Source organism: Sciurus vulgaris, assembly GCF_902686455.1.
Source record: "Sciurus vulgaris genome assembly, chromosome: 10".
NCBI lineage: Eukaryota > Metazoa > Chordata > Mammalia > Rodentia > Sciuridae > Sciurus > Sciurus vulgaris.
In genome coordinates, this window is record NC_136470.1 from 72,854,749 (window position 1) to 72,864,864 (window position 10,116).

At 37.9% G+C, this 10,116-nt stretch overlaps 1 protein-coding gene across 1 annotated transcript in view; it reads left to right on the forward strand.

The window, feature by feature from the left end:
* The window catches only part of SLC49A4 (solute carrier family 49 member 4), an 89,732-nt gene extending 82,484 nt beyond the window's left edge, over positions 1 to 7,248 (forward strand). Inside the window, exons 8-9 of the mRNA XM_079155316.1 lie at positions 197 to 379; positions 6,600 to 7,248. Coding sequence (XP_079011442.1) covers positions 197 to 379; positions 6,600 to 6,715 — 299 coding nt within the window. The 3' untranslated portion in view covers positions 6,716 to 7,248. The remainder of the gene's footprint in view (positions 1 to 196; positions 380 to 6,599) is intronic.
* Positions 7,249 to 10,116: the final 2,868 nt, after the last annotated feature.

A 10,116-nucleotide genomic window follows, 5' to 3' on the forward strand; every position in this document is an offset into this window, starting at 1 on the left:
ACATTTTCAAACTTACTCCAGAAAATCTGAGCCAAGAACTGACAGATATAGGATGCTTTGTCAAATATTAACAACTACCACTGAAAAGAGATGGAATTCCAGAGTTGGTACTTATGAAAGAGAACACCCAGAAGATCTGTCTGCCATGACTCATAGCTGCTGCTATGGAACTGAAATGTTTGTGTTTTTATTTTAGTGACATTGTATGCCTCCTGTATTCTCCTGGGAGTGTTCTTGAATAGCAGTGTACCTATATTTTTTGAGCTCTTTGTGGAAACTGTCTACCCAGTTCCAGAAGGAATTACTTGTGGAGTCGTCACTTTTTTAAGTAATATGTTCATGGGAGTACTTTTATTTTTTCTCACATTTTATCATACAGGTAAGAAATTTGGTTTTTATTTGCTATCTAAATATGTTATTGGAGAGGCTTATGGCATTAACATATAGGAACTTTATATGGAGAATTCTCACTAAAACAAGTTATGTGAGTATTCACTTGCCAATAAAAACAATATCCACAGCTGTATTTCTTGAAATGTATTCTAGCCTATATGCACCCTCATCCTCACCCCAGAGTTTCTGAATTAACCTGATGGAGGCTCAGCATATGTATTTTTAAAAATATCTTCCCAACCCACCGCCTGGACAGATAGGTGATTCTAATATTGAACTTCTTTTTGAGGACCAGTGGTGAGTGTAAATTAATGTCAAGAGTATGTATGTAGTTTAAAGTTCTAGGGATGAATAAGTTGTTGCACAGTATAAGAAGTGCTCTAAAATATGACACTCCAAGAGGCCACATTGTTTATAGGGAACTTTGTGACAGGCTTATAATTGAAATAATAAACATGTTAACTTCCTTGAGTGGACAATAAATTTTTAAAACTTCCAAAGCAATGAAACAGAATCATCCTGGGTTTTGGACAACTTCAGGGATAACACTCTGTCCTAAATGCAAAAAGTGTCCAAATGATAGATTCATTTCTTAACAATTAACAACCAACTAGATTGTCTCCACCAGTCAGTAGTGCAGGTGAAGTAGGTCTTAACTCTGCTAAACCTGATGCAGGTTTAGTTGTTCTGTGACGGAGAGTGACCCTAATGCAGACAGAGCCCCCTCTTTACTGTACTGAAAATATTTCCAGTAAGGAAAAGTGGCATCATCGGGTGTTAGAGTAAGGTCTTTGCTTCCAATTCATTTTCTCAACAGAATCTCATGACAATTTTTACATATCAGTTTTAATCCAGTTCACTTGTGTCACACTGGAAATTAAGAGGCTTATTGCTTCTCTTTGCGTGGTAAAACATTAGAGATGGTTGTGATGTCCCCTAGCACAAGAGAAACAATTTTCTAGCTGATGGGCACAGGTTTGCTAAGTGGCCTAGAAGAACATGGTTTTTTCCCCTGTCAGCTAGAAACAGTGTTGTCCTTACGGTATATAAAAACAACAGTAGATGTCAGATAATGATATCCCCCGATAAATCTTGCTTGTGGTCTCCAGTGTATAACAAACACATATTTATTGACCCAGAAGGCAATATGGCAGGGAAAAACACCAATAATGGTAACTATTCTAAAGTATTTGTATTAGTCAGTTTTTTGTTGCTATAACAAAATGTCTGAGACTGGGTACTTTAGAAAGAAAAGAGGTTTATTTAACTCACAGTTTTGGAGATAGCATCAGATCAACTCTAGTGAAGACCACATGGAATGTGGTATCACAATGACAGGGAGCATATGTAGGAGGAAGAAATCATGTGGAAAGATCACAAGCCAGAGAGAGGAAGGGCAGTAACAACCTTCCACTAGGACCCATTTCTTAAAGGACCCACCATCTCTTAATATCACCACATGGGACCAAGATTCCAATGCATGAACCTTTGGAGGACATACTCAAACCTTAGCACTGTCTTATTGCAGAAGAACTCAGTATACCCCTGAGCATTTTACTAAGTCATAGAGTATCTAGCACTCTCCTGGGGCCAGCTATAGCTTTTGATTTGTACCACAGAGACTGGCTTCAGGCACAACTCAACTATAACTGATATCAGTGTCCACTCCTCATTTTGCCAACTCATAGTGACCAGATGCTATAGGCAGATATTTTTGTTTCTTTGCATAGATAGGTAACAGAAGAAACACCATTTTAGCTAATACTTATCTTACAAATACAATCAGGGATTTATCTGGCTGGGAGAAAAAAAGCTTCCCTCTTTTTAGGTGGTTTCTGATCACGTGGCCTTACTATATATTTGAATAGGTGTTAAAAGGTTTCCGCCTAAACTCTGTGACTATTGCCACCAAATGAAATTTGAAATAATAATCTTAATCCACCAATATAATTTCTGGGACACGGGTGTCTTAGTAAATTTGGGCATTTTGATAATTGATGAGATGATTTGTATGAAAGAACATATATGTCCAAGGCATAGCTGGCACTCTCCAAGTGTTTGTTTTGTTTCCTTCTAGATGATTAGTGGGTTGATGTTAGGAATTTAAATATCTAGGTTTCTGTTCTAAAGAAGCGCTCTTACATATGTATTTGTGGGTGTGTATATGAATATACACAAAGATACCAACATCTCTTAAGGCCAAGGTTATTAGAACCATGAAATCTGTCTTGAAATTCTTTTCACATATGATTAATTGATCCTGTCCAAAAAATCTTGCAGCATAGGTTCCTATTCTTTATGGAGTGAGATAGAGTAATATACAAATGGCAGATCTGAAAATGCTATAAAACTGTTTCCTAAAAACAACTTCTTAGTTCTGCATCCTAGTCCCCAAAACATTTTCATATAATAAACTCAATTCCTTTTCAATCGAGCCAGTATTCAGATATCATAATTCAGCAATTTAAAAACTTGACCAACTCACCCATTAGTTATAAGTAAAAATTCAAGTATTAGTTACATGATTACAAGGCCTGGTTGTTTTCTTAAGATGGTCTCAGTGTTTCGTTTTGTAGTTTGAAGAGCTAGGACCTCGCTGTGTTGCCCAGACTAGACTCAGTCTCCTGGGCTCAAGCAGTCCTCCTACCTCAGCCCCCGAGTGCTGAGACTACAGGTGCGCAACACTATGCCTGGGAAGAAGGCCTGATTTTCTAATCATAAAAATCTCTGGTGCTTTTGGTCATTTCTCAAGGCACTACTAAACTTCCTGACTAGAGTTTCTGCCCACCCCAGAGTGCTATCTGGGGTGACTATTACCAGATAATTTTTCAGGACTGTACAGCTGTCCCCAAAATGACCCATTAGAATACCTCACCTAGCCAAGGTAGTTTCCACTGGCAGTTTGTTGCAGATTAGGGCCATTGCTGTCATTGAGGGCAGTTGTTACTCTGGCTTAGGCTCCTGTACCAAAGTCACTGGCTTATTTGGAGCCTGGGTCCCAGTGTCTCCACGTCCTATTTCAGTTCTGCTTTGGGTACCTAGATCCATGACAGAAGTTTCCTAGAATTTTTCTGACTTGGATTTTTCAAGGTCACCTTCAAAAAAATAAAAAAAAGTTACTTCATCCCTAATATAAACATACTTGTAAAACTGAGTTGCTTCCTACAGTGTTTGCTTTTGATAATCTCAGTGAGTTGAGACAGCACACTGATGCTTTTTTCTAATAACTTCATATTCAAAATCAATTTGTGAATACTGTTATGTCCTTTATGTGCTCTGAATTGTATTCTATTTTATATTCTGTGGTTTGTGTTATCTGTTTTTTTTTATAAGCTTTGCATCAATTTTTGTCTAAAAACATATTTTGAAGTGGCTTATTGTGACTTTGAGGGTGCACCGTTACCTAAAAGACTTAGGGGCCCTGCTGAGGTGGGAGGCATTGTCTAATGGTTACCAGGAGAACAAAGGTCATATTCAACAGATGTGATGTGGTGAGAAGTAATTTTATGTCTAAAAAGTACAGTGGTGCAGTGGGTGGTCAGAGCAACTGGGTGATTAATTGGCATGAAGAGAGCTGGAGTGGAGGGGTCAGCTGGCTGCTCACCGTGTGTTTGAATGGAGACATTTTTGTTAAATCATCATGAGAGAAAGGAGAAGGTGGTTCTGGAGGGTGGTAACTGGAAACTGACAAGCACTTGCAGGTGGTCGAAGTGGAAAGCATGGCCTCATTGAGGGAAGACAAGGTGAAGAGTGTGACGATGCTTCTGGAAGGAAGAGGTAAGAGGATGAGCAAAATCCCAATGAGTTCAGTCCCCGCCGAGTACCGCCAAGAGCAGAGCCCACTGCACTGAGGGAAAGGTGGTGTGTCACTGCAGATTGACCAAGACAGGGCCTGACTATGGTGTGGTGGACAACAGAACCAACAAAGGCAGGGACCAGTTGTATGGCCCCACCTTTGAGTGTGGATTTGGAGCAGCAGTGGGAAGGAATGCCACAAAATAGCTCAGAGACAAAAGGATCTAATAGGAGCACTGTGGAGCAGGAATCTGTTGGCTCAATTATGTCATATGACATTGAGCTCAGAAAGGACAGCGATTGACTTTGCAAATGTTAAACCAAATTAAATTTTTAAGCAAGCCATTTCCTGCACCTAAACTGTGGTTTCTGTGAATGGTTTTCATTGGGAAAATGTAGCTGTTTTCCTGTCTCTGACCTTCTGCTTTCTGAAAAGGCAATTTCCAAGAACACTTGAAGTTGATTGAGCCAAGTGATTTAGTGAAAGGTGGATTTGCCTTTCAGAGAAGAGCACACAGTAAAAGCCAATCAACAAACTGATATTAAAGAGCAATTATGAGGCATTTTTAGAGATTTCATCTGACCCAAGTATAAAAGGGGTAATTTTACAATTCTGATGAAATAAACGGCCTTCTTTGGCAGTATTTGACAAATTCCTCAGTGTAAGAAGAGCAAGGACAAGTTGATGGTTGCTACCTATGTGTTGCTTTAGTTCTCATAAGTTATGATTGCTAAGATTTAGAAAACGTCATTGTCATAGACCATGGTGTTAGGTACCATTCTTTCTTTGAATTGTTGCTTAAAATGCAGCCTTGAAGTCAGAGTTTTCTCTTAATACAGACAGTATGCTTTTGTCTATATTTTACTGCTCTTTTTCTTCTTTATATTTTTTACTACATCTTTCCTTAGTAAAATTATCATCAGAAATCCAAGTTATATGGTTAATGTAAAAGCAAAAAAAAAAAAGTCTGCTGTGTCATTTCAAGCAATATCAGAATAAAGACAAGGTCCCAGAGGTCACAACTTTTCAAAGTATTTAGATTATATGCAATCCAAGTAAAGCACAGGAAACAGCTTTGTATAAAAATGCCATTAAATGTACTTCTTTGTTTCACACTATAGAATAACATGCCCAACTTCTAAAATGTAGTAACTGAGAAATAAGATGGCTGCCTTTGTAGCGGGGGAGGGAACCTGTTGCTGTCCCTTACTGGTTGATTTTCTGATTTCCATTCCTGAGCATAAATTGCTCTTTTAGGCCATATGAATTATGGATTAAACTAAAGCAGCAGTGTGGAAATCTGTAGGATGATTTTGAAGATTAAGAGTGTTAGCATTTGGTAGAAGTACAAAGCAAAATGTAAACCTATGCAAGTGACCAAAAAAAAAAAAAAAAAATGAAAGAAAGAAATATGTTTCCCTATTTTTTTTTCATTGGATCTGATAAATGGATATTAATCTGGAGACGTTTTCCCCAACCACCAACAATAATCTCTTTACCACCAAGGAGCTGCTCACTTCAGAGCCTTGGGATTGATAGGCACATAGGGTTAGGATAGCAGAAGCTGAACAGATGCTGATGCTCAAGGGTCCCTAGAGCTCTCAGAAGCAGCCAGGGGCAGCCACAGTTGGGCAGAATGTGTTGGAGCAAGTGGCCCAAAATTGTCCTATTAGTCCTGAATTCCTAAGAGATCATTTTTGAAGAAGCAGATCCTTGATAGCATTAAGTAAGGTAAAAGCAGAATTGCCTGTTTAAATGACTTCCATAGGTTTTCCAGTAATTGACATCATACATAATAATGATTCATGCTAGTAGAAGAAACAACTAGAAAGAAAGAAACCAAAATACAGTGGTCTCTCTAGAGGTAGAACTATGATTGATTTTTTTTTTAAATTTTTATGTTTCCATATATTTCCTAATCTGTTTTTCAGTGATTACTACTTAATACTTCTGTGAAGAAATAACATATTTCTACTCCCAAAATATAAAAGTATTATCTTGAAATTCAGGTGATTTATCTTTTTAATTCAGCAGACATTTCTAAACAAGGACAAGAGTAATGGTGATAGAGGGCACTTAAAAAATAATTAACAAACTAACACTTAAAGGTAATCAATCTTTTTTCTTTGAAGTAATGGATTGATATTGCAACCCAAGTCAAGGTGGATAAATTGATGAAAAGTTTTTACCAATACTGATTTAAAATATTCCCCATGAAAGCCCTATAGTAAATTATACACATCACTCAGTCTCCATCCAGATCAGCACTGTTTATTGAAAGCCAGGTCAAGCCTTCTAGGGTGCATTTATTATAAGTGCTTTTGAATGCAGAGCAGATTCCTCCCAGCATATAGGTGGTGATCTATTCATGCTAAATGAATGCTTAAAACTGCATGTTTTTGTTTTACAGAGTTGTCTTGGTTCAACTGGTGCCTTCCTGGGTCGTGTTTGCTCAGTCTCCTCCTCATTCTGTGCTTCAGGGAATCCTATGACAGACTCTATCTTGATGTGGTTGTCTCAGTTTAATAGCACAGACTTGAGGGAGTTTGAAAGGAGACTGGAAATCAATACTGCACACTGCACATTTGCTTGGAATTGCACATCTAACAGGAGAAAAAGGAGAAGAAAGAAACTTCATTCAGAGGTTTTGTTAGGTTACAGATTATTGCATTAATTTAATTACTACTAGGTAATAATAATGTGGGACTTGAGTGGTAATAGGGAATTTTAAAACTCTACAAGTGGCATACCTGTGCCCGATACTAGGGTTGGGAGAGTAACATCTTACTCATTCAGCACTACCTAAGAAATTCCCTCTGTGTTTTGTGCCAGTGCTAAACTACTGATTAACTAATTATGAAAAGAAATGAAGGGCATCTATCACGTGAAGATAACTCCTCCTGAGGTCACATGACAGAATAGGAAGAAATGCCACTAACTTCTAAAGAAGTTTAAACCCTGTATCAAATTTTAATGACAAAATAGCCAAACAGTATATCGATAATAGATATTAGCCACGTGTACACTACATGTTTTTTCTAATAAAGCCATTTCTTATATGACTCCTCATTTTTAATCAGGTCAGAAGCCTTTGGCCATTCTTGTCATGGGGATCAAGTGCTTTCCAGGGACTTCAGAGCACAAGCACTGTGTCTCCATCTCAACTCACCCTTGTTTCTCTGAATACAGTTTCATCTGCAAGACCCTTAAGTAACTGAAGTAAGGGTGATTAACTGCTTGATAGGGTCACAGTAACTACTGTATGAAGAACGTGATTCCGTTATGGCTTAGCACTTTGTGAAAAGCAAAATGATTAACCACACAGAGCATGTGTGTCTTCAGCCTACATGTGGCAGCATAAAGCAGTAAAGTCCAACGCCAACTGTTATTTAACCAGGGTTAGACTTTATTAAATGACCCTGAAAAGAACAATTTCTAACATCAAAACTTTAATCTGTTGAGTGATTTCTGAATTGCACCCTTGTGTTTCAGTTCAGGTTGTAAATATTCAATTCTGTATGAAGTCAGTGTATTTGAGAGGGCAGCATTTTGCCAGTACCTATTGTTTTTCTATGAATGGTAGATTTTTTAAAAATATCAGTTACTTATGGGGCAGCTCTCAGACATGATTTCACTATGACATAAAATCCCCTGTGGTGGGAGCATGCTGTCACAACTGTTTAACGTTTACACAATTCCCCTCACACAGAAAAAACAAACACTTCCCCAAAAGTCAAGAACAACACTGCCTTTATTATTCTGTACTTCCTCCAACCCTCTTCTTTCCCTTCACTTGAAATTGTCACACCATTTTCAGCTGTGTGTGTATTTTACTTGTCTTTGTGGACAGTGTAAGCCAGTCCCTGTCAGCCAGTGTGGGGAAACCTGGTTAAGGAAGCTGGCAGCACTCACCCCTGCCCATCAGTGCCTGTGTACCATCAAACTCCACGAGCACCCCAAACGCGTCTCCCTGCCCTCTTAGCAAGCTCAAGACTATGCATTAACTCACCTCACGTCTGGAGGAGGATTCTAAGACTGCCTGGTGTCTTCCAAGACTGATTGTGAAACTAGGAAAATAAGAAAATCCTCAAAATGAACATCCTTCCTCATTCACCTTTGAACCATCTCCCTTTCTAACCACCTGCTCATTTAGCATCAAGAATAGAAGGAACTTGGGAAAGAGAAGTCCTACAAAAGCTAGTCTTGGTTCCTACTAACTCTCATCCTTCTCAAATAAAAATGAAATAAAGTGAAGGTAGAATTCATGAAGATGATTGAAAGTCAACATTAAGGATATTAGTAGAACATGACCCCGATGCTAAATAACCACCACCCCTTCCCATTTAGAAAGGAGGAAAGAAGCATGAAATTAGGGGTTTAGTCACACTGTTGTGTTTAAGGATTATGCTATATCAAATCCTGTTATAATGAGACTTCTGACAAAACATTTTCATTAACAGTTAATTCCACTTTTAACAAAGTACATAATGACACTTAAAAAAATATTACCTAAGTTACTGATTAGTTCAAAGACATCCCAAGTGGGCAGTGAGTAACAGTTCTTGCTCTGGCCCAGGCACTGACTGTTCTTTGGTGTAGGCGAACTCAGCTGAGTCTTCCTATCCCCTCTATTTCGGCTTACCCCTCCGGCAGATCATTGTTCTACTCACAAACTGCAGCTGTTTTAAGTGATTAAAATTTCATCTGCCAAGTCTGATAGGAAGAAAACCAAAGGCATGGGTATAGGGAGAGGACTAGATGTTATTTATCTAAACATTGCAAATCATAATTTTTTGGTTTTCATTCCTAACCTGCATCAAAATAGACTAGCTGTTATCTATGTACTCTCTGAACACACGTTGTAGAACCCAAATGAAATTTTATAACTGGAAGAAATCTTAACCATCTAACCCAGGTCCTCATTTTAGAATTTATAGAAATGACCCTAGAGAGGTAAAGTACCTTGCCAAAGTATTGGTTACAGTTATCCCTCAGTATTCATCGAGGATTGGTTCCAGGACACCCCCCCCCCCCCCATATACAGATATCAGAATCCTCAGATGCTCAATTCCTCTGTATAAAATGGATTAGTATTTGCATATAACTGATGTAAATCCTCCCATATACTTTAATCATCTACCTAGTACAATGTAAGTGCTATGTAAATAGTTTGTATACTGTGTTGTTATGAAGGAATAAGTCTATATGTGTTTAGTACAGTTGCAATTTTTTTCCAAATATTTTTATCTTTGGTGGGTTAAACCCACAGATACAGAACCTATGAAGAGGAAGGGCCCCCTGTAATAGAAAGGTAGAACTTAGACCCACATTTCTATTCCTAAACTTGTTTCTCTCCCTCACCTACAAATCTGAAGGTTAATTTAGACCATTTCGTGGGTTCATGAATATTCTTCTGTGTCCAAAGTTGATGGGGCTTATGAGTGAATTATTGTTATCAAGTATGGAAAGTTCAGGAACTAAAACCGAGGTGATCACTTGTTTTACATGTGAGATTATAAGTAAAATTTATAAATAAATCCTGTAGGTGCTCTAACATCACTTAAGTCTTAACTTGCAGAGACATTATATGAAAAGATTCTGATGAATAATTCAGTCCTCATAAGCCCAGCCAACAGCATTATTAATTGGTAAGGACATGTTATAGTGTAAGTTCCCTGTGGCTTATCAATTAATACTTCACAGTTTATGGAAAGAAGCAGTTTTTAATATGATCCATGGTGGAGGTCTAGGAACAAGATAATTACACAAATGCATTTCACTGGAAGATGGAGCTATTAAAACAACAAGAGGGAATCAAATACACATGTAATTTTGTATATTTAAACACATGGCCTAAGGGCCAGGTTTTATCATGGATCATATATTCATGTTTAATTATTGAGAATATTTACAGCTTGTTTTTATGA